Source organism: Lytechinus pictus, chromosome 5 (genome assembly GCF_037042905.1).
Source record: "Lytechinus pictus isolate F3 Inbred chromosome 5, Lp3.0, whole genome shotgun sequence".
Classification (NCBI taxonomy): domain Eukaryota; kingdom Metazoa; phylum Echinodermata; class Echinoidea; order Temnopleuroida; family Toxopneustidae; genus Lytechinus; species Lytechinus pictus.
Window position 1 is genome coordinate 5,180,000 of NC_087249.1, and position 25,807 is coordinate 5,205,806.

At 34.8% G+C, this 25,807-nt stretch overlaps 2 protein-coding genes across 4 annotated transcripts in view; one reads left to right on the forward strand and one right to left on the reverse strand.

The window, feature by feature from the left end:
• Positions 1 to 367: 367 nt before the first annotated feature.
• On the reverse strand, positions 368 to 23,821 carry LOC135154226 (cysteine desulfurase-like). Its single transcript, XM_064099685.1, has 13 exons — positions 23,491 to 23,821; positions 21,197 to 21,264; positions 19,294 to 19,410; positions 18,534 to 18,617; positions 17,192 to 17,245; positions 16,082 to 16,180; positions 15,257 to 15,350; positions 13,730 to 13,864; positions 11,315 to 11,472; positions 10,297 to 10,568; positions 5,437 to 5,526; positions 4,921 to 5,007; positions 368 to 3,486 (listed from the first exon to the last, which is right to left on the reverse strand). Exons 1-12 carry the CDS (start codon positions 23,606 to 23,608, stop codon positions 4,944 to 4,946), a joined length of 1,353 nt encoding a protein of 450 aa, XP_063955755.1. The 5' UTR covers positions 23,609 to 23,821; the 3' UTR covers positions 368 to 3,486; positions 4,921 to 4,943.
• Positions 23,458 to 25,807, forward strand: part of LOC129262526 (uncharacterized) — a 44,085-nt gene continuing 41,735 nt past the window's right edge. For 2 of the 3 annotated variants that reach the window (XR_010293595.1, XM_064099683.1), the window contains exon 1: positions 23,458 to 23,958. The gene's annotated coding sequence lies outside the window, so the exon portion shown is untranslated. The remainder of the gene's footprint in view (positions 23,959 to 25,807) is intronic. The other variant, XM_064099684.1, reaches the window with a different exon arrangement.

Genomic DNA, 25,807 nt, shown 5'->3' on the forward strand with positions numbered 1-25,807 from the left:
GATACCCCCCGCCAAATGAGCTTTCGGAATCCTTTCTTCAAATTATTTTTGCTCACTCATGCGTGAATGAGGAATAATGGAAGTAATTTCAGATGAAAGAGGAGATTCTAAGCTTTACATTGGTAGGTCATTTGTCTATTGTATTTATGATTAAGTTATGATAAATCATCGCTAAATCTCGGTTTCGTTTTTTGTGGGAGGCACTGTATTTGTCTTGATATTGGTAGCCTTTTTGCAAGCCAAATTTATTAATATTCTCAACAGAGAAAAAAAATCGCTTTCAAAAACTTTTCAATAATGTTCTCTCAAGATTCAAAACTCTAAACGACAATCTGCCATTAAAAAGAGACCTTGTGAAAAACTGAAGTTGATAAATAACTCTTTTATTCATTTATTTGTGCATATGACAGGCATATATCTTGCAAATATTTTCTCGTTTCTCATTTTTAATTCTCACTGGTAATTCATGTTGATAAGTGACAACATAGATCACTGAGAAAGGATGTCATCAGCGGGTTGTTAAACTTTATATCTCAAAATTAAAAACCAAGCTATATTTTGAGTGGCAGCTTTTATCTGCATACAAAGATTTATCTAAACAAATCGGGAGAATGTATTCAGACCATGTGATGATGCCACCTTTGCCATAATTCCCCCCAAAAGGCTTTTCTCTAAGCCATTTTCAATATCATTAAATTTCGAGATAAAGGTCTTAACAAACTATCAATTAACGATGGATATATACATGAATATAATTCATCAAAATACATGATTACATAATGTTGCATCCTTCATATTTCACCTGGCATTCATCTTATTTTCAAAAAGGAATATATTTTTTGTATACACTGTGATCCATTATTGTACAACTATTTACAAACTGTTATCATGTAGTTTTAACACCATTTACATCATCATTATAGTCATCAAAGTTTTGGTTGTATTGCTCTTCATTCGGATTCATATCACTCATCATTATCTCTTACATGAGGGAAATTCACTGTCTTTTTTTTCTTCTCAACGATTTTTCATTTACCGACAAGTACTTCAATACTTGGCAGGCAACCCCTTCCATTCTCGTTTTCTTGATGGAAAAGGTTAATTTATACCCTGTATGTCATATTTTCATATTATCTTTGGAGCTAATGAAATGGATATTCCCATGCTATCAGATAATTCATTTTTATCACATATGCTGAGAATCTGAGGGATTCAATATCAGGAGACAATTATTGTAAAATTAAAAAAATCAAAGAAATCAAAGAAAAGCTAATCATGGTAAAACACATTGAGATATCGATGGTATCCTGGGCAATGCTGTTAAAGTCAAGTCTGTAAAGGGGGTATCTCACTGTGCGGTGAATGCTTGCAAACATAGCAAATTTGAGATTTTGTCTAGGCTCTTAAAAGGTTGCAAAAGACGTGAGAACATAATTCTTTGGTACACAATCACAAAAATTTACCCGTTTTTGATAAGCTTTCGCTTGCTAGGCTGCACGTTTCATCAGACCTTTGTCGCAGCCAGTGCTATTGCTGGTCAAGCACAACGAAGAAAATACAGGTATTTTGTTGTGATTGTGTGATAAAGAACATTTATCTCATGTGTATGTATCAATCAGATGAACTTTTCAGTTATCTAAGTTGCAAAAGGTTTGCAAAAAAGTTCTTACACAGTTTTCATTGTTGCAAACAGTATTTCTTGAAGCAAAGAAATTTTGAACATGTTCAAAATTTCAAATATATTTTTCCACGAACAGAAGGATTAGTTTGCAAAACAGTCGTAAGCCTTTGCAAACGGTTATACGATGATGTCGCCAAATTTCTGTTTTATTCACCAATGAAAACAACATGACAACATGGCTCCTGACTGTATAATATTGATCCACTGATAAAATTGTGGATGAATGTTTGCAAACCTTTGTTTTCCGTTTTGAGCAGTTCGCAAACTGATTTCGATATCACAAATAAATATTTGTTAGAGCTTGCAACACTCGTCACAGAAGTTGGAGAATGTGATGTTGGCTACATTCGTAAGCATTCGCCGCTCATTGAGATAACCTCCTTAATGGTGGTTTACAAGTCACTCATTGTGGACAAATTTTGAGACCTGTACATGAGCATTTCAACACATACATGTACATCTAATCCAAAATTTGTAAATAGTACAACTCATGTTCAATTATCTAGGTTGATTAAGACAAGTCAATGCATAATATATATTATAAGCTTATAAAGTATACCGTAAAAACATCATCAATTAGTAAAATGCAATGATAACAATATTGTACAGTCTAGAATCATGAGAAATATATAATTTGATAGTTCCATTCAACTTTTTAAAGAAACTATTATCATGTAGTTATGATACAAGAAATCTTTGAATTTCAACTAAGCATCAGTCAGACTGTAAAAGCCTCTACCAACTACTCTAATCTGCGTCCCGTAACACAGGTTAGCAATTGATCGTACGCTTGATCTTCACGATTGATTGTACATTGTAGTCTATGGAATCAATCGTAGAAAAAATGTTCTACAATCATTGCTATGTTTTGTGTTACGGGCCCCTGGTCAATTTCCTTATCCACGTCACAACATGCTGAGCAATATAGTCTTTTAATATAGACCATAGTAAATTGTAACCCACTATTCACTACTTAGAGTGCAATAATTATGCTACCAAGTAGCTAAACAAGCACTTTTCCCATTGAAGCATTTTCCCTAAGCAAGTAAAATTAAAGGCTTATTTATTCAGAGTCTTAAATATTTTAAGACAAGCTATTTGTAATACATGGTTAATTAGGGACCACATGTTAGTCATTTCGCTCTCCCTATAAGGCATGATTCCAAAGAGCTTGGTAACATTTTGTACATACAGTCAATGGGATATAATACAACAAAATAATATTGCTGAGGCATGTGATTTTCTGCTGCCTAGATTCTTTTTAAATGTGCCTGATCAAAGCATTGAAAAAATTAATAGTGCTAGACAAGGTTGTCCATAACTTCACAAACCCATGATGATGTACAACACGACCCATTAGAGCATTATGACATCATGATGTCATGAGTTTGTCTGCAAAACCGGTGAAAATTCTGTGAGACCTGAAGTACATAGTAGGCATCCACAAGCACACAAACCTTAAGACTGTTTTACTTTAATGCCGACTCTTGTCAGATATCATCTGAATGAGGTTTTCATAGATATAAACCTCACCAACATTCACACTTTTATAGACAATTTGGGCCATCATGGATGACTCGAAAAAACCAGTTTGGAGTATTCATTAGTGTGATCTTGTTTCATGTTCTATGTATTGCAGTGGTAGTTATAATTTTCATATGATTGAAGTAAGACAGCTATAATAACACCTTTCTTGGAATAACACCATGTTGCCATTTTAAGGATTCGCTCTTCTGTTACAGATCTTACAACATTGAAGTTTCAACTCAACAAGGGGTCTGCTTGGATCAGCCAAAATGCTTTATCTGGAAATTTGGTGGGGGGAAGAGGGAAACACAATATTAAAGGGATGGTCCTGGCTTAATAAATAGAGTAGAATTCACTGAGCAAAATGCCGAAAATTTCATCAAAATCGGATAACAAATAACAAAGTTATTAAATTCTAAAGTTTAGCAATATTTTGTGAAAACAGTCGCCATGAATATTGATTAGGTGGGCTGATGATGTCACATCCCCACTTGTTCTTTTGTATTTTATTATATGAAATTAGGTTTATTCAATTTTTTTCCTCCAAGAACTAGAAAAATTGGATTGACAACAGATTTAATGCATTAGATATCTATTGCTGCAACTTATTTCAATATAAGGGAGACATATTATTCACACAAGTATGAAATAATGAAAAAATTATGATTTTATGTAATAACATAAGAAAACGGAAAGTGGAGATGTGACATCATCAGCCCACCTAATGAATATTCATGACGACTGTTTTCACAAAATATTGCTAAATTTTAAACTTCAATAACTTTATTATTTGTTATCCGATTTTGATTAAATTTTCGGCATTTTGCTCAGTGAATTCTACTCTATGTATTAAGATATAAATATTTTCAGCCCGGACCATCCCTTTAATACTAAACTTTGAGTCCATTAAACTATGTATTGTTACTGACACACATCTTATTCTTGCCTAACCTACACGAAAAGGGGATGTCGGACTGGGAAGTATTAGCCAGCTTGCGCCAACGTACTGTAAGTGTAAATAGCCATTTGCCCCTTTAATTTCTGTTTTCCATTCTTAATACCAAGAATTGTATTTTCTTAACAATACTAAATATCCAGAATTCTAATTTCTTTTAAGAGTAGTTTGTGTTTTTAACCAAAAGCAATTGTTGATAGTAAGAAATTTTTAATAAGAAAAAGGCTTACCATAGCCTACATACATCAGCATACGCTGGTTAAATAACACAAAGTAATAACAGGGTATATTGAGTAAATACTAGTCCCATAAATATTATTTAAAAAAAAATTTGTCAGGATATGGCCGTGTATTTGGAAATCGCCCCATGAAAAGCTAGTTTTATCATGCTTTTTCAAATTTCACTCTGTACAAAAATGATATCCCAGTTCAACGACGGTGATATTGATGTCATTTGAAAGGTGAAGACACAGTGTGCATAAGCATGTGACTTTGCAATATTCACCATTTTTGAAACCACAGAAATCTGTTCAACTTATGAGAAAATTAGTATCAAAGAAGTCAATGACACATGTTAAACGGGTTAGCTATTGATTGTCCGCTTGATTTTCATGAATTTTTGATTGTAGTAAATGCAATCAATTGTAAAGAAATTATTCTATGACGATTGCTAAGCTTTGTGTTATTGGACCCTGGTCTACAACACTTGCTCCAACTAAGATGATTATGCAGCATATAGAAGGCTGATAGTACATACCATAACTTTTTGAAGAGGTCTCCTCAATGTTGAGTCCACTTGATTTTGCTGAGGTCTATTCCTTCTTGCACCATCTCCCACAAAGGACTATAAAGAGATCGCACGATAAGTATACACAGAGAAAAATTAGAAACACATGGAAACTTTTTCTGTCAATTTTTTTATGAATGTATTGGTAACATTTAGCTTAGCCCATAAGATGAAGTGTCTATTTTAAGAGATAGCAGCTCTTCATCTTGAATGGAATGTGGTTCGACAGAGACAATTCACTCAAAAAAATATACTATTTCCACTGCAGTAGGTGATGTCATTCCTCAATAAGAGCAAATTAACTTATCATGAAATAGGTCCTTTCATTTCAAAGTTATCATATTTCAAAAACTAAACCTTGGTTAGGATTTATGGTAACGACGTGGCCATCGTCGTTAGAAGAGCGACACCTTTTAGAAAGGTGGTGCCTCTGTATCACTTCTGCTATGCATGCGAGACAAAAATGGAGGGGAAATTTTTATTCACCTCATTTCTCTGAGTTGTTTGACTTCAGTAATGCACTTCTGAGCAGTGTAATCCACTTCTTCCTCTGTTGTGAATCGACTAATACCAAATCTGTACAAACAAAGTAAAGGTAGTATTATAAACATAAGTTAATGCATACCTATGTTTTATATTGTTATTTATAATATATTTAATTATGTTGCTACAATGTACACTAATAGTACACTAATAGTTTCTAATCAATAAAAGTTGTAGAAAAGAAAAAAAAAACACAAGTAGAACCCTTCTGGCAGTCTCGCATGCATGACGCAATTCTATATAGCAGCAGAAAAAAGAAAACATTCATATGATAATAAAATACTATGTCCATTGACCCCAAAAGACATTTAGCCTTGATTCTGTGACATAAGACATGTGCAAAATAATAAGTTATACCTGATTACCCTTATGTCTATGTTTCATGAACTAGTCTATATCCATAAATTTTCAAAGTTATGAAGCCAATTCAACAAATACCCCAACACAGCCAAAGTTTGTTGACCCTCAATTACCTTTGACCTTGGTTATGCGATCTGAAACTCACACATGATGTTCAGTGATACTTGATTGCTCTTATATCGAAGTTTCATGAACTGGGTCCATATACTTTTAAAGTTATGACATTTTAAAAACTTAACCTTGGTTAAGATTTTGATATTGATTCCCCCAACATGGTTTAAGTTTATTGACCCTAAATGACCTTTGACCTTGGTCATGTGACCTGAAACTCAGGCAGAATGTTCAGTAATACTTGATTACCCTTATGTCCAAGTTTCATGAACTAGGTCCATATACTTTCTAAGTTATGATGACATTTCAAAAACTTAACCGTGGTTAAGATTTCAATGTTGACTGCGGCACCTATAGTCTCGCTCTGCTATGAAGGCGAGACAAAAATGTGGGAGTGGAAAGCTGGATATATTATTCTGAGGTATTAAATTCTTTTCATGATAGTTAAAAAGAATATCAAGAAAAAAACGATTCCACTGCAAAGGATTACTCTCACATATTCCACATTCACAAATGTAGTTGTCATGCTCATCTCTGCTGTCTGAGTAATTGAATCAATTTGTTATCAATCTGCTAATTCTAATGCTTGTATGTAATATAAACTTTATTTTTCATTTACAGTGCACGCGATAGGCCTAGATGGATAAGTGGTCAATCAAAAAGTAAAAAACAGGCCTCTCATGATAGTGAAAGTTGGTGTCTCATGTATTTATTCATGCACTCATTCAGGTCCACTGTGACACATCTCCTAAACCCCTGTTACATAATTTACACTGGCTCCCAACTAATCCTTTTCAAGTTACTTATTTTTTGTATACAAATCACTTAAGGACGTTCCACAGTTAAAATGAAGTCCATGTCATTTTCACCAAATTTTGCAGAGAGTTACTTAGGTATCTATGCATTATGAAAATGCAAAAAATAATATAGGTTCATGTGCTTATTTTTTTTCTACGGGTCTTCAAAGTCGCCGTATTTGAATGATATGCAATCTTGCGCAATCAAGAGAATTATGCCTCTCTTAGACCTCACGAATTCACCAAATGAGTTTAAATCATCTTTACTCAGTGGATACCGCATCAAACTTCATCAAATTTTCAAGATATATAACAAAGTGTATACTAAAGTAAGAAAAAGTCTTTTAATTGGTAAAGCTATATGCATTTGGAATCAGCAGCGCCCTCATTTGGCAAGAATGGTGCAAAAACTCGGACAAAACAAATCTTCAAAGACGTGAATCTACTCAAAAATTAAAAAAGTATTTTGTAAGCTGCACTTTTTTCAAAATCCATGTAATTTTCATCAAATTCGGCTAAATTGTAGAGGAATGCATATTAAAGGTGTAGGGAATTTAAAAATATGGGGTCCATGTGCTCGTTTTTTTACTATGAATGTCCAAAGTGATGCGAGTTGGCATGAACATCGCCCAAAATGTGCAAAAGTCTAATAATGCCGTCTAAAATACGAATGGTTCCGTAGTTTTTTGCCCCTAAACATTCAAAATCCATGTCATTTTCATCATACTCTCCAGATTTGTAGAAAAATATATTCTAAAGACATTAAAATATTAAAAATATGGGGTCCATGTGCTCGTTTTTAAAATATCAGTGTCCAAAGTGTTGCGAGTTAGCTTGAAACAATCTATAACATGTATAATACGCCTAAAACGGGCAAAAGTTTAATACCGTCCAAAATGTCTAAAATACGAATGGTTCCTTAGTCCTGCTCCCAAACATTCAAAATCCATGTCATTTTCATCATACTCTCTAGATTTGTAGAGGAATATATTCTAAAGGCATTAGAATATTAAAAATATGGGGTCCATGTGCTCGTTTTTTAACTATTAGTGTCTAAACAGTTGCGAGTTGGCTTGAAACAGCCCCAAATGCGCCGAAAACAAGCAAAAGTCTCATAATACCGTCCGAAATGTCTAAAATACGAATGGTTCCTTATTCCTGCTCCCAAACATTCAAAATCCATGTCATTTTCATCATACTCTCTAGATTTGTAGAGGAATATATTCTAAAGGCATTAGAATATTAAAAATATGGGGTCCATGTGCTCGTTTTTTAACTATTAGTGTCTAAACGGTTGCGAGTTGGCTTGAAACAGCCCCAAATGCGCCGAAAACAAGCAAAAGTCTCATAATACCGTCCGAAATGTCTAAAATACGAATGATTCCTTAGTGCTGCTCCCAAACATTCAAAATCCATGTCATTTTCATCATACTCTCTAGATTAGTAGATAAATATATTCTGAAGACGTTAGAATATTAAAAATATGGGGTGCATGTGCTCGTTTTTAAACTATCAGTGTCCAAAGTGTTGCGAGTTAGCTTTAAACAATCAATAATATGCCTAAAACGGGCAAAAGTTTAATACCGTCCAAAATGTCTAAAATACGAGTGGTTCCTTAGTCCTGCTCCCAAACATTCAAAATCCATGTTATTTTCATCATACTCTCTAGATTAGTAGAGGAATATATTTTGAAGAAGTTAAAACATTTAAACTATGGGGTCCATGTGCTCGTTTTCAAATTATCAGTGTCCAAAGTATTGCAAGTTGGCTTAAAACAGCCCAAAATGCGCCGAAAACAAGCAAAAGTCTGTTAATACCGTCTAAAATGCGAGTGGTTCCGTAGTCTAGCTCCCAAACATTGAAAATCCATGTCATTTTCATCATACTTTGCACATAGATACTTTACCACCTGAATATTCCAAATATGCAAAAATTGACATGGGTCCATGTGCTTGATTTTTTGCTATAGAGCTTCAAACTTACCCAAAATGGATGATGTTCAATAAGAATTGTGCATCCAAAAGAATTTGGCATTTTTAGACCTCACGAGATCACAACAATGAGTTTAAAGCCCTATTAGTCAGTCAAAATCCATGAAAATTTCATCAAATTTGCAATATGATTAATAATTGTATCCGTAAGATGGATAATCTATCTATATTGCTGTCAATTGTTTGCTCATTTAAGTCTAACAACACTCTCAGTTCACAGAAATTGTGGGAAAGATACTCAACCTCAAAAATTTCAAATTTCAATAACAAACTTGAGAAGTAAAAGAAATGCTGCACTTTATTCAAAACCCATGTCATTTTCACCAAACTTTGCAAAGTTGTACAGGGAGGTATACCTAAGAGGGGCAAACATTAAAAAATATGGGTTCATGTGCTTGTTTTCAAACTATCAGCACTCTTATTAGAGAAAATTTGCTTCTTAAAACACCCGAAAACGCGCCAAAAGCAGTATCTATGTGAGGGAAAATTCCGAACCACTTTTCCATTTATTCAAAACTCGGGGTCATATTCATCATACTTTGTGCAGCACTACAGAGAAACTATCTTGAAATTGTAGAGGAATAAAAAAAATGGTCCATGGAATAATTCCAGTTTATTAGCTTCATAAAATAACACATCAGATCTGCAGTTAGTGCATGCAGATAAGGAAAAAAAATCAGCTCACAATATATCTACAGCTGATTAAATCGCCAGTTCATCCATTGTGACGTCAGCGCGCAGAGTGTAAAATATGCGCAGATCATGATGCGCACAAACATAACTGTGGAACGTCCTTAAAGGGATGGTCCAAGCTGGAGATATTTATATCTCAATAAATAAAGTAAAATTCACAGAGCAAAATGCTGAAAATTTGATCAAAATCGGGTAGCAAAGTACAAAGTTATTGAATTTTAAAGATTTGCCTTATTCCGGTGAAACAGTTCTAAGCATGTCTTTATGAATATTCATTAGGTGGCCTGATGATGTCATATCCCCACTTACTCTTTTGTATTTTATTATATGAAATTAGGTTTATTCAAAAATTTAATACCAAGAACTAAAACAATTGGATTGACAACTGATTAAGTGCATTAGTTATTTATTGCTGCAAACTTATTTTATCATAATGGAGACACATCATTAATACACATGTATGAAAAAAACTAAACATTTATAATTTCATGCAATAACATAAGGAAGAGGAAAGTGGGGATGTGACATCATCAGCCCACCTATGAATATTCATGACCATGTGCATATAACTGTTTTCACAAAATATTGATAAACTTTAAAATTCAATAACTTTGTTATCTGATTTTGATGAAATTTTCAGCATTTTGCTCTGTGAATTTTACCCAACAATTCAATCATTCAAGAAGTTGCTAAAAACTTTTTTGTTTTAGGCAACTGCCTTCTTTTTATACGTTTGTCATTGTGTACTTGTTTTGTATGTATTAGATAAATTGAAATTGTGAGCTCTTTGGGCCATCTGGGAAAAGGGCGTTGTAAATATTGAGTATTATTATGCAGGAATGGCACCCTACCTGATGGAAGAATGGGCCAGATCCTCCTGAGCTCCGATCGCTCTGAGGACGTAGGAGGGCTCCAGGGATGCTGACGTACAGGCACTCCCAGAGGACAGGGCAACATCCTTAAGCGCCATCAGAAGACTCTCTCCTTCCACATAGGCAAACGATAGATTGACACAGCCAGGGTAGGTCTCATTGGGGTCACCATTGCGGATGACGTCTGGCAGTTCACCGGTGATCTTATTGATGAGCCTCTCAGAGAGGGCACTGATCCGCTTGTGATCATACTAGAAATGAACATTCATCAATATTAGAAGTATGAATAACATTTTGGGGATTGTTCATCTATCTATCTCTCTCTCTATATATATATATCTATCCATCTATCTACCTACCTACTTACCTACCTACCTATATACCCTATGATGTACTCTCTATCTGGATATATTCGCTATCTTTCCTCAGCTTCTCTTCGGAAAGATAGCTACATCCAGCTCACCTCGAAAAGTGATAGTTTGCCAATCACCTTCACCAACAGTGATTGTTTGCATACTATCCATCCATCCATCCATCAATCTACCTATCTATCTATCTACGTATCTACGTATCTATTTATCTACCCATCTTTCCTTTTTCAATCAATTGATCTGATTATTGAATGTCCTTGAGCTATGATAGCAGAACAATATTCACAGTTTTGTCAAGTATCTATTCCCATTTTTTCATCATAAATACTAAGGTAAACACTGGTAAAAAAATGCTGATGATCATTGTCTATAACAACAACAATCAGAAGAAAAAAGTGAATGGAATTGACAGAAAGTGAAAAATTGCTTGTGCCTTGTTTCAGATTTTTATTTGAATTTCTGAAAACACTCCACATTCATAGATCATTAAAGATATACTCAACGAATATCAAAAATACTCTGTTAAGCACTTCGAGATTAGTCTATTATGCTCCATAAATCAAACTTTAGTATTATCATTATTGTTATGAGATGGGGACTTGGAAATGTGATTTAACTGGACTAACCTCCATTTCTTCCTGTGAGACTTGGCATGCAGCTCCTAGACCAACCACAAGGGGTGCAGGTAAGGTACCACTCCTCATACCCCTCTCCTGACCTCCACCACTCTGTAACGCCTCAACTCGCACCCTTGGTCTCCTCCTCACATACAATGCTCCAATACCTGCATTCCATATAGACGGGTATGTGGTACAAATGTGTATCAGTCGCATACATCACAAGGCATCTCTGTCTACTGTTATTAATGGAATAAGAGCATGCTCTGTATTGCTCTCCCGGGGGGGGGGGGCAACTTGATTTTTATCATCAAATTTCTACAAAAATATGGTGATTTTGGTAATTATAAAGACATTACTAGAAAGGATTTTAATTTTAATAATAATAATAGCAGGGCCCCCTGGGAGAACAGTTTTCGGAACTAAAGTGGCTACCCTGGGTAAATATAGGGGAGATCGGGGTTAGTTGGAACGCGGGGTAAGTTGAAACATTGTAATTTTCTTTAACGCCTTAAAATAAATTTATGCAATACTGCTTTCAATTTATTGCCATTATCAACAGCCATCCACCATATTACAGACAACACATGTGCAACAAGCCTGGTGAAGTTAGAAAAGAATTTTTGTTTTTTCACCTTCTGAGTAATTTTTTTCTCTTTCAGAAATGTTTTATTATCTCAGAGAAGTTTATAGATCAAGTTGGCCAGTTTGAGGGTATAATAGACACTTGTACCAAGCTACATAATAAAGTTATTAATATGCCATGGTGATGTCCCTTATTTGTGCTGTAAGCTTATAAATGTCAAATGGGCATCTGGGGTTAGTTGGAACAAAATTGAAGGGGCTAGTTGGAACATGTTCCAACTTACCCCAAACATAATTATGAATAAAAACATTCGATATGAGAAAAAAATGTATACAGTATTTCACACTCTTTTGAACATGTATTGTAAACCATACTTGTTTTGTTTCTCAGTTAGGTCTGAGTGTGCATTTAAGGCCTATTTTAGGCCCCTAATGCAATATCAACCATTATCAAACTGGGGGAGGGGGTCAATTTGAGCGCCCCCCCCCCCCGACAATTTTGTCACTAAGCTGTCGTGCGAAATTTTTTTTGACTGCACCTCTCGCTGACTTTTTACTTTGAAGACCAAATTTGAGATGCCTAGGTGCGCGGTTTCGAAATTACGCAACATTTTGTACGTGCATGTCAGATCCAAAATTGCTCAAAAACGTGATTCCATGTACAAGGTAAATGCAAATTGTGTTTTTCAACCAAAAAATCATAAATGTATGATTATTTTTACTTTTGTTGGTTCAAATGGATTGATTTTATGCTATTTATGATCGCAAAAGGGTTTTTGACAAAGTTCATCGGAAAATAACAATAAAAAAATAAAGGACTTCAAATTAAAAATAAAAAATACATAAGAAATTATATATTTGTAATTAATGTAAAAATTGATACTCTCGCCAAAAATTAGCATTCTAGCTAAATAAATTGAATTAAGGCAAAAACATACAAACAAACAAAATTTAGGGCAAATTTCATATGCTTATTTGCATAAAATTAAATAAAAAATATGAACAATTCATTTTTGTCATGTAAATTTGATGCAGTTATAAGTACATAAGATTGCTGATACATTTAATTGCATGTAAAATTATGCGCACACAAATACGCAGAATTCTACTACACAGTCAGCTTGTGTGAGTGGCTGTATAATAGAAAACATAAAGTTCAACAAACCAGAATACACACCTTTAATATTTTGAACTTGTAAAAAATAAAGCAAATATGCTAAAACCATGTAATATTAGTAGTTTTAGTATAATTCTTATTTGACCATGCAGTGTTCCAACTTACCCCATACCATGTTCCAACTTGCCCCGTATATGGGGTAAGTTGGAACGCTTGCGATGGTCTTGTTCAAGGTGTACTTTTTCAGTAACCATCATAGAGTTAAAAAATTTATGGGGGATATTTGAAGCTCTTAGATATAGATGCTTTAAGCTGATACATTGTTTCTCAAATAAATTCTATTTGGATTTTACAGCCATTTTTGTCAAAAATGTTCCAATTAACCCCGATCTCCCCTACTATCATCATTATCATCATCATCATAATTATTATTATCATTATTATCATTATACTCAATCAGAGAATGTGTAAAACAAAAGACTATATTTTTCAATGATATCGGCCTTATTGCCCTTTTAATAACGAACAATGACTTATAGCCTATGATTATCTTGAATATTTTGATGAAGTTTTTTTTTATGTTCAACATCTTTAGCACATTTTTGTAATGGTTACCTGCCAAAAGTGACAAGCATATGGTAATTACATATGAAGGTTTTTATGCTGTAAATTACATACGGAATGATAATTTTGGATCCCCTCTCAATGTTTGACTGGCTTACCCTTTGGACCGTAGATCTTATGGCCGCTGATTGACATGAGGTCAATCTTCATGTCGTTGACATCCACTGGGACCTTTCCTACAGCCTGTGCAGCATCAGTGTGAAAGAACACTTTCCTTGATCTGCACATCTCACCTAGGAAACACATGCATGGGAATGAGACATGACAAGAAATACAACCTATTGTCTCAGGCAGTGTTATAGCTTCAGTGGATGGCAGTGGTCGGGCCCAACCGGCACAGAAGATTTCTGGCCACCACTCATCATGAAAGACACTGCTTCCATCCAAGTGTTTCAAAACTAACTCCTTGCAAAGAGGAATTTCACTTGCATTCATTTCCATCTTTAATCTTGTTTTATTTGCATAAATTACATTAAAAATTCTTATATTTGATTACCGTATTATATTTCAAAGATTTGCTAATGTTGGGTGAAGTCTCAATACTTTATATAGGAACAAGTGAGAGTCATGGATGAACAAAATGCTCACTCGATAACTACATGTAGTGGCAGCAAACAATAATTTCATGAGAAAGTTTTCAAAAATCAAGGCTGATTAACCTAACTCTATGACAACATGAAATATGAGCTGAATACTAAGTCTAAAAACCGTCAGGAAATGTGAGATAATATTTTTATATTGATTGAAAAAAAGACACAACACCTGGCTGGAAAGCTAGGGTTATTTTGTCAATTTCTCAGCAATCTTTTACTAGAAGCAAGTGGCACATTGTATGTACATATAATGATTTGGGTGGTCATTCTATTGGATTCAGTTCAAACTCATCTTTAGATTGTTACCACAACTGGAACTCATGTTTAAAGGTCAAGTCCACCCCAGAAAAATTGTTGATTTGAATCAATAGAGAAAAATCAAACAAAATTAACGCTGCAAATATCATCGAAATCAGATGTAAAATAAGAAAGTTATGACATTTTTAAATTTCGCTTATTTTTTACAGAACAGTTAAATGCTCAACTCAGCGAATACAAATGAGAGAGTCGATGATGTCATTCACTCACTATTTCTTTTGTTTTTTATTGTTTGAATTGTACAATATTTCAATTTTTACAGATTTGACAATAAGGACCAAATTGAATTAACCATAAACTGTTAAAATAATGGTAATTCCACATGTTCAGGGAGTAATAAAATTTTGTTTCACATGACAATGAGGAGAAAATTAAAATTTTTCTAATTTCATATAATAAAATACAAAAGAAATAGTGAGTGGGTGACGTCATCATTCTGCCAATTTGCATACCGACCAGGATGTGAATATAACTGTTTTTGTCAAATTAAGCGAAACTTTAAAATGTCATAACTTTCTTATTTTACATCTTTTCTTATTTGGTGGGGTGGACTTGTCCTTTAATAACTGATCACATAAATACACATGGCATATTCAAGTATGGATAACACAGTTCATAGGGTACTCACTGCTTTAAATCATTGAAATCTTTTGCTCAATGAAAAAATAGACACAAGCAACCATTTCTTAAAGCGTTCTGTGAATAATGGCTTACCAATTTGTTTGAGGGGTTGTTTTACACCAATCTCATTGTTGACTGCCATGACTGAGCACAGAACTGTGTCTGGTCTGAATGAATCTTCAAGTTCCTACAATAAAAAAAAAAAATTGATAATAGTGAACTACTAGTGTGAAAGAACAATGTACGGTCTAAACTTATTGTCATGCTTCTGTTATTAAAAAATGACAATAAAACTTTATCTGTGAAATATCTGAGAAATAAACCATAACTCTAAACATTATTAACATTCCAAAATGCTATAGGGATTTCTACATGATTTAGATTTGGATTTAGTTATAGAATGATAAAAATTTAATTGTATACTGGCATACAACAGATGATGATGAAAACCTCCCTGAAATAAAACATACTTGCATTACAGTACCTTTATAGTACCATACTATCTAGAAAAGTCAATTGCCACTTGATTTACAAAGATTTGTCTATTTTCAATTTGATCTGATCCCACATGGTATAATCCTACATCGTCCACAACCAGTTCATCTATCAGCCATTTGGTCTAATCGATATTTAGCTCATTTATCATTTTGTCCAATTCCATCTGTCAAATATCCACCTTGTCTAAACCACTTTTTTTGTATTTGACAAAGTGCAAAATACATAGTAGTTGAAGTGGAAATTGGGCCATCTGGGCATTAGGCTAAATAAGAAAGAATTAGACCAAGTGGTTATTAATCCAAACAAAGTGTGGACCAAACCGCAATTACACAATATAGGTTTCAAGCATGTGTTATTAGAACTATCTGAGAAGTTGACCAACTGGTTGTAGGAGAGTGAAAATAAACCTCTTAAACTAACCTGAAGATCAATCATTCCATTTGGTTTCACTGGAAGATATGTGATATCAAATCCCTCTCCTTCTAACGCTCGGCAAGAATCTAAAACACATTTGTGCTCCTGATGATACAAACACAGAGAAACAGTAAAAGTAATTAACATCCAACTTGTCAAATGACAGTTACCATCACATAACCACACAGCTTCGTCTATACATAGTTGGCATACAACACTGAAGAGCAATTAAAACTTTACATAAAAAGAGATAGATAGTATTAGAAGGCTATAAGTAGGATCTGTGGAATTTTTTAACGAGCTGTAAAAATATCGGACTCATCCAACATTTTTCAGTGTTCATACCATAAAAAATACGGTCAGTAACTGAACAGTTCTCCCCATCCCTTTGACTCCTCAGCGGATCCTCGTTTGTCAATTTCATGATTATATTCATACTTTTTATTTGACATTAACATTTTTTTTGTTTTTTTTGTACTTAATAAAATAAAATTTGAATTAAATTTATTTGAAAAATAATTCATGACCAGACCTACATTAGCATAAATGTGCACATATAAAAATGATTTCCAATACTTTTGCAATCTGAGCTGACCTCAATCAACAGACTTAAAATTGTTGCCTCTAAAACCTTACATTACGTTATAATCCTGGTTAGGCATTAAGCACCTATCGACCAAACATGAGGCTCAAGACACTCCAATGTCCTCCTAGCCCTAACGGAATATATTCCTGCCGCTTCAGTTTCCAGTTTTTATTTTTTCTAATTTCCAACAGAACGGTAAAAAAATCCTTAGAAATACAATCATAATATACAATTGAAGTATAAGCCGCTACCTATATACCCCTGGGCAGAGAGCAGAAAATGTAGATTGATGCTTTGACACAGTAGGAATCTAACCCTGGCCTTTCTGGGTTATAAACCAAAGAAATATCCACGACCAATATCTATCAAACGACATGGCTTATCAATCATAAGCCTCTGAGAAAATTATTACATTTAGACTAATGGCAGAATTGCAAGATACAACTGTTTACAGGACTGAACTCAACAAAGAATTGAATTAAAGAGTCCTATGTCTCCATTACATGAAATAAAACAAAGAATTATCTTACTGTTTGGGTAGTGATGACATGCTTCTTTTTAGACTTGTAAAATCTGGCAGTTCCCTGCAGAGAGAAATTCAATAAAAACCTCACAGTAAATGAATAAGAAGAAAATACCTGATTTTGACATTCTCCTTTTTCTGAAATCACACTGGTTGATGTGTATTGGAAGATATACAATGAATTGTAAGATTGTATATTCTAAGAAGTTATGGAAGCAAGTGCTGATTCTCGAAACTATTTTTGAGTCAGAAGTCACAGTTATTGGACAACTCAGAGTACACCAAATCTTTGTAGAATTTGTGGTTCTACATGATATTCACACGGGTTAACTAGATTCATTATGCGTACAAGGAATACACCCTCATCAATGAACAGTCAGAGAAGACAAGGGGGAATACTGGGAAAGTTATCTTCACAGGAAGTGGAGACATGAACATGTAATCTTCATCAAATAACAATTTTCACGGCGTAAAAAAAAACCCATATAATTCTGGGGCCCATTACAGAAAAATTTCATTTAAACAAAAGTCAAAATAACAAGTGCAAGACTGAAATGTGCATTTTATTGGTTGTAAACCAAGTTGCGTATGATTTTTTACAGTTGAGTGTGATTACAACTGTTTCTGCAATGGGCCCGTGGTAAAGCTTCAAGTGTTTCTTGTGGTCCTCGGCAACAGTACCATATCCATAACCTTGGATACCTGGGGGGGGGGGCATGTAATAAAGTCATCTGTCATTGATTTACACTGATGACTGTAATAATCTACTGAAATCCTTCCTTCTAGTTGGACGATATCAAATTTGTTGGTGAAAATCTTTGACAAAACGCTTCATAAAACATGCTCCAATTTACCAGTCACAATAATGGTTGGGGCCAATTTCAACATCTATTATGACTGCCTACTGGTCAATCTTCTTAACAAAATCATGAGCAACAATGGAGCTAATCGACCATTGCCAAATTACAATTGATTTTATGAATTTGCATGACAGTGCCCTGGTCATTTGCTTTCCATTCTGGGCAATTCCATAAAATAATCAACCTTTTTGTACGTCCGACCCCCATTTTTCTCAAGTTTTACTTCACTTCATAAACTGACCAAGTCATGGTCATTTGAGAGCATTACAGACTGTCAAAAGAACAAGAAATTATCAGAGACAGAAAATTTCATGAAGGTCCCACTGTCCCACATATAGATGGTCGGACGTACATATTTTATGGAATTGCCCTTCTATGACTTTAATCTAATTACAGATGGATTCAGGATCAACTGTGCCATCATTAGGTTTCTTCTTTTTTTTTTTAAATTACACATAACAGACAAATATTCTCTGTTCATAGTTCTACCTTTACAGATATGTTATTTGATTCTGTGGCTCCGCTGGTGAAGATGATCTCTCTGGCATCAGCCCCTATCAAATTGGCAACTTGCTGCAAAAACAACCAAAGATGAATCATGAATGACGCTTTAAAAAAGAAAAAGCAATACTTTTATATACATGTCATATCCAACATTACAAATATTACAGGGTAGTAATCACAGAGGCTTATAAAATTGAATAACTTGACTTGCCTAAATAGGCCGTTACATCCTTACATTTTTAACGAACATATGCCTGAGTAAATGTACATGTACTGCAAACTAATTTAACATATAATCATATTTCTTGATATATGATTAATTCAATTATTAAGATCAAGTTATCAAATTTATCAATTAATATGACATTCAATGTCTGCTCTTCCTATTTAAGAGCATTTAACTAGTTTAAATACTGGATGACAGGATTTGTACCTACATGTATATAAGGCCTTTTAACAGATCATTAAAAAATATACATATTGTGGTCTACACAGTTTGCCAACTACATGTAGTGCAATATCAGAGCATATTGCACCATGCACCTAAATCTGTATGGTTTATGAATACTGAATTATCATTAAAGATAATAGTCATATTAGATGGCTTTTCTTTATCTAATAACAAAAATATGCCACTTGTTACTGTTAGGCCCAATATTGCACAAATCTAATATTTCTTGTATACCATACAAAGCCATCTAATATAATATAAATATGCTCACTTTTTAAATTATTTTTTAAATACCTTTCTTGCATGTTCCACGGCTCCTTCTGATTCCCATCCATATGAATGTGTGCGAGAATGAGGATTGCCATAGTAAGCCACAGAGTATGGCATCATGGCATCCATAACTCTTGGATCCTTGAAAGACACAAAGAATATAATCAAATATTAAAAGGGTGGATCATATTGTTTCTCATAGAAGAAGATGTGCACAATCTCTTCCGGATGTATTATCAACACAACCTGAACTAAATACAGAATCATGGCATCCATAACTGATGGATCCTTAAAAGACACACAAAATACAATTAAATATTAACGGGATGAATTATCTGTTACTGATGGAAATTGGAATGAAGCCCAGCGCACACCATGAGATCCGATGCGATGCGATTTTTTAATAAATTGCATTTTACATTAAATTTGAAAGTTCCAAGAGGAAAAATTATTTTATTTGAAGTTCAGCATTATGCTAGGAATAATAAAATCATAATTTTGCTTTGCATCAAGCCCTGTGGTCAGATTGAAGTCAAAATCGACTTCAAGTCTTAGCCAATGATGACGTCATTTGAGGTTGACTTTGCTTTTATTCAGGACTACAGGTAGGCTCAAATTAGAGTGAATTTTGATTTCAGTAGCCCTTACCACTATTGTGAACTCTGATTGTTAAGATTTATTGGCTGGAATATTCATCTCAAATGTTAATACAATTTAATTGAAATTCAGATTGCAGTGAATTGCATAGTGTTTGCCTGGCTTAAGAGGTCCATGTACACCATCTCTTCCAGATGTATTACCAACACAACTTGAAGGTTTTACAATGGAAGTAATTGACTATCCAACATGTGTCACATATAAGATTCATCAAACGGCCAGCCTGAGAGCATCCAGCAGGTAGGCTGTATGGGTTGCCTAACATAGCAACTTACAACACACAGAGACAATGAAATACCAGCTGAATCATTGATCTTGATTTTAAATAATAACTGCTATAATGACCACCAATATTTAGAAACATATATCTTCAATTGCAAAAACAAAACTTATTCACTATCTACATTTATATCAGAAAATTTGTTGAAACTTATAAATCTAAAATTTTTGACATTTACTGAACAGCCAAATTATTTTGGAGACAAATTTTTGACACTTAACAAAACAACTCTTAAATCATACATGTAAACTTCAAGTGTGTTTCAAATTCAAAGGGAAAATCCACCATAATGTGAAAATGAGAGAACAGAGAAGCATATGAATTATAAAAAACAAATAATCATACTTTTTTTTTACATTACTTTAAGCTTATCACACATTTTTCACGAAATATATTCCATAAACTTATTTATTTCAAGAATTATGGTTAGATGAAAAGTCATCATTAACCCAAACAACTGACATTTAGAGATGCCTGACTGGCATACCTCCTCCCCTTCCCCCATTCCAAATATACACAAAAAGGTAACTTTACCTCTTTCAAAATACCAGTCGAAACCAGTAAAGGTAAAATCATTTTGCAGATGTATACATATACTAAATGACTAACTTCTTTACAACATTTACAGGCAAGCCAACATTTGAAAATGAAAAAAGGAGTCCCAATCGTTAGAAGCAAATTTTTCTGCTCGATGTCCAATGTGTCTCCCTCACTTTTTTAAAAAATTAAGACATATTTACCATGAAATTACAAGTGTAGAAAAGAAAAACCCACTACACTAATACATTAATGGACTGATTTATTTTTCATCTTAAAGAAATGAAAACAGAGTGCTCCTGGAAAAAAGTAGTTTGCAGGCCTGCATTAATTCAACAGACTATAATATCTTTATTTTTATATCCTACATGACCATATCTTTTTTTACATTATCCAGAGAATCCATTCTTGGGACTTATTTTGGATACAAAGCTTGAGAAGTCACATTCTTACCAGTGGTGTTGTAGACTGAGCATCCAGATATAGAGCTCTTCCTTCAAGGCTCTTCTCATCTTTCACATCTGATAATAAAAAACAAATAAAGATCAAAACTTGAATGAGTGTAGCAAAGGATTACTAACAATCTTACATCAACAATGTAACAGTATTGATCGCTCTACAAACTCACTACCCCAGGCCCCACAAGCCCCACAAGCCCAGGGTGAATAAAAATCATCAAGGGAAAATGTTTTAGTCAAGCTTTAGATCACACAAAATGTACAAGTAATCATATTGCAATGCAATGCTCATGAGGTCTACATATATCTGAACAAGCAAATTGATTAAAAATGTAATTTGAATGGTCATGAATTTCTGATGCTTCATGACGGTTCAAATTAAACTTTTGAATCAATTTGCTTCTTCAGATATGTACTTTTCTATTTCTCCGTCTCCACTCCGGTCTTCTTTTTTTGTTGCACTTTTAATCTCTATAAAAATCTATGACTTTGAACAAGTTGAAGTTATGTACAATGTATATGGCAAGTTCCCCCAAGTCTACGCAGTCCCCCTTGTCTGCGCACACGCGTATCTGCGCGATTCTAGTGAAAGAAGATACGCAACGAACACAAAATTTACACATACAACACATAGCCAGATATTCATTAAAAAATCCTGACTCAAAATGGTGGGAAAATAATTAATTTGGGGCATTTCATGTGACGGCCTCTAAATGGAGCCTTTCTCATCAAAATACCCGAATCGTGTGCAAAGTGAATGGGTGCGCAGACATGTGGTACCATTTTTTTTTCAATCTGAAAATGACTGCCCGACGTTTTTTCCAAGAAATTCCTATAATTTCTTTCAAAATTGTACGAGATATTTGGTACACTTACTCATTAAGAACATTATTAACTGAAAGATTTTGTGAAATAAAAAGAAATTCATGTTAAATCTGAACTCAAAATCGTTAGGTGCGCAGACTTGGGGACCACCATCACATAGACCTTATTTTTAATCTGACTTCTCCCCTGGAGGGGGCACTCAGTATATAATGCATAGTTAGGTATGTACCGTGGAGGGGACCCCCATTTTTGCACTCAAATTTCCGTTCCAAGGCGTAGCATTTTTGTCTTGAGAAAAAGAACAAAGAAAGCCGCTCCAAAGCATAGCATTTTCTTATCGAGAAAAAAGAAAGAAATCCGCTCCAAAGCTTCGCATATTTTCCGTTACGCCGTTCCGGCCGCATTGATCTACTACAATGAGCCGCAATTTTGGTGAAGAAAAGCAGCCGCAGAGCGCTGTCCAACTATTGCCTGGCGCATCTGGCGCCCGTGTCGCCGGGCTAGCTGCATGCACAGTCCATAGGGATGCATACGCACTCACACGCAGGCGACCCGTTCCAAAGACCCCGTTTTCACAAACATTTGTAGTTCTGAGGACCCTCCTTTTAACAATAAGCCGCTCCAAGGCCCCAGTTTTTTGTCTCGCGTCGAGTACCTCCCCCCGCCCCGGGACTTCTCCTCTCTCTGCTCTGCCCTTGTTCAGTTCAGGATTCATTACTCTTCAGTCTTCTGCATTCTTTTTCACACTATCACTCATTCAGTCACAGACACAGTGTCAACAACAGTGGCCACAATAAAACGTGAACTCTTGCCGTGAACAAAAGTAACCACTTCAACTTCATTTTAATTCAAGTTCATGCAATAATTTTTTTTTTTTTTTTCAATAATCAAATATCATCAGCATCACGGACAATCAATTCAGGGGCCTGTAACACAAAGCCAAAGCAAAGGTTAGCGATTAATCATACGCTTGATTTTCACGATTGATTGTACATGTACTGTAGTGATGTACATCGTAGACAATGGAATCAATCGTAGAAAAATATTCTAGTAGTGACTAGTACGAGTACGACTACGATCATTGCCATAGCATTGCCATTGGCTTGCTAAGCTTTGTGTTACGACTTACGGGCCACTTATCTGCTAATCTTAGCTTTTACTTTTAGTTTTATTAGACTGAAAATTTCAATCTCTGTTAATGCTGTTCGAAGTTCATGGCTTCTTCTTGTTCCACTGTTTCTTTCAGACTGGTAAGCTGGTTCAGCTCAGCTAGCTGTCGACTGTCTATGCTCCAGCGCGGCGCGGGGCAGCCCGAGCTTACGGGGCCGGGGCGCGTACAGGTACCGTACCGTACGGAGGAGAAGCGCACCGGCTACCGGTATATGTTGGGTCGCGCGAAGGTGCGGGGGAAGCCAAAGCCAAGGCAAAGCTGAAACTGAAAGACGAAACAGAGTCGAAACTTGCCTGCTGCTGCTGCGTTGGAAGCTTGTCGCAAATTGGGATCATTTAAAGATACAACACATGATGACCTCCAAACCCTCACACAGGATGCAACAGATCTTTTTCCTAATATTGTGATCATGATTTCTTGTTTCCAGGACTTGTCTGTCAAAAGCAATTCCCGGAGTTATGAAAACTTAATTTGTGATGCAATGTAAGCTACTGGGTTATCAAGTGGACAAATTATAAAAGAAATTTTACTGTCGCAGGAGAACATTCGAACACGTGCAAGCGCAAGGTTGCGTGCGGCAGATAGACTGAACACGAAGTGGCGACGTCCGGGGCGCGGGGCCGTGCCGGGACTAGTGACATGACCCTCGTTTATTTGGAGCTGTATCCTACCAGTTTCCCGAGCCGAGGCCAAGGAAACTTTGCATTCTTTTCATCTCTTGAATTTCATCGTTCATCCTCCACCTGTTTTGTTTTTCAAAAGTGAGTGACTACGCGATTGGAGCAGTGGATCATTACGATCGTATAATAATCATGATAGTTCTGATACTAGTAGGGTGTCTGGAGAAAAAAATTATTTTTCTTATTTCAAGAAATTATCACATTTTCTTTGTGAATTTGAAGAGAAATGACCTTCAGACTGACAGAAATGTAAAATTTTTGAAAAAAATCCAATTATTGGCTGCAAAAAAGAAGAATGAAATTAGGTAAATTTTCAGCATTTCTCTGCCATAGACTGTGTAGTGTAGTTAAGAAATGGACACACACAAATCCAAATTTTTAGCTTCCGAGAGCTGTTATAAATTTATTATTAATGCCAAAAACTTGTCCATAAAGAGTCCAATAGGATTTTTTATGCTCTATCTGATGGTATGATTTTCATAAAGATTTGGAAACCAGATCACAATGAAAAATTGCGACAAAGTGAAAAAAATTGTGCAAAACAGAAATTTCATTTTCCCATAGAAAACGCATGGAGAAATGGCAATCTCAACACACACAAAAATAAGGGTTTGCAATTTATCTCTAAATCCTTATTCAAAATGATCATATAAACTTGTCCTTACTGTCAAAAGATGCCCCTGAATTTTCTCTTTCCATACATGCCAAACACAAGTTAATAATCAATTCAGATCACATTTTTCTAGTAGCCTGAACTTCCCTGAAAAAATGTGCCATATTTTCCCCTAAATTAGCCTGTTTTATGCTGACACTTTTCAGTGTGGCTTCAGACACCCTACTGATACAAATCATACATACATAGGGCCTAGGCACTCCTAGTACCAATGAGGTCCAAACATTAGCATGTATGGACCTCATAGGCGACAATGCGTTAAAAACAGGTTAGAACTTCTAACCGTACTGTTTCCTGCACCCAAGTATGATATTACTCCCAAAATATGAGTTTTGTCCTCGTTTGTTTATCATTTATTAAAAGATTGCCCATTAAATATATTCCTATTCCTAATTTGAATTTAATAAAATAAAGGGAAACTTACATTTGAGTCATTTTCGATCTTTTTTTGGCAGTCAGTCCGGTCACCGTCGAGTGCGATCAAAGCGGTATGAAGCTGATTTTCAGATCACGTGATACGTGTGGTCATCACCTGATCAATCGACTATCCTTTTTAAAGACCGCAACAATTATAAATTTTATTATAAAATATATATAGAATAAATTATTGCATAATATTATGTATTTTTCTACAATTAAAAAATATTTTATGATATAAATTTAATATTTGACGTAAAAATCGCTATTGAACAAAATATTTATTAAAAAATAAAAAATCAAACAAAATAAAAAAGCCTTGGACACAGTGCAAAAAACCTAACGATTTGGCCGCGTTGTTAACAACTATCGTAAGGGGCGCTTTATTTATAAATAAAAAAGAATATGCAGCTGTCTATGGCGACGTGGTTTGTCGCGAGATTTGAGACAAATCCGTGGGAATTCTTGAGAAAATACATCAAAAGAACCGGTGAGTACCGATTAAACATTATTAAAGTTGTAAATAGATTATACATACCTTGTAGATTTAGTTTTTAAGGTGATATTAGTGCTTAGTTCTAAGCTAGGGAGGCCCAAACGCGCGTGAGCGGAGTCCCACTTTATTAACACGGGTAAGTATTGCGGTGTCGCCTAGAGTGGGCCTAGGCTAGTACCGGATTACCGAACACTTTTAAATATAAAGCACAGTCACTAACTTCGGTCTATTGTCATAATAAAATTCACCAAACTTTCAGTGTTTTTCTTTCACCATAAAAATACACAAATAATGAAATACTTACTACTAGGTCTACGGTATACAGGTATACCGTAGACCTATTT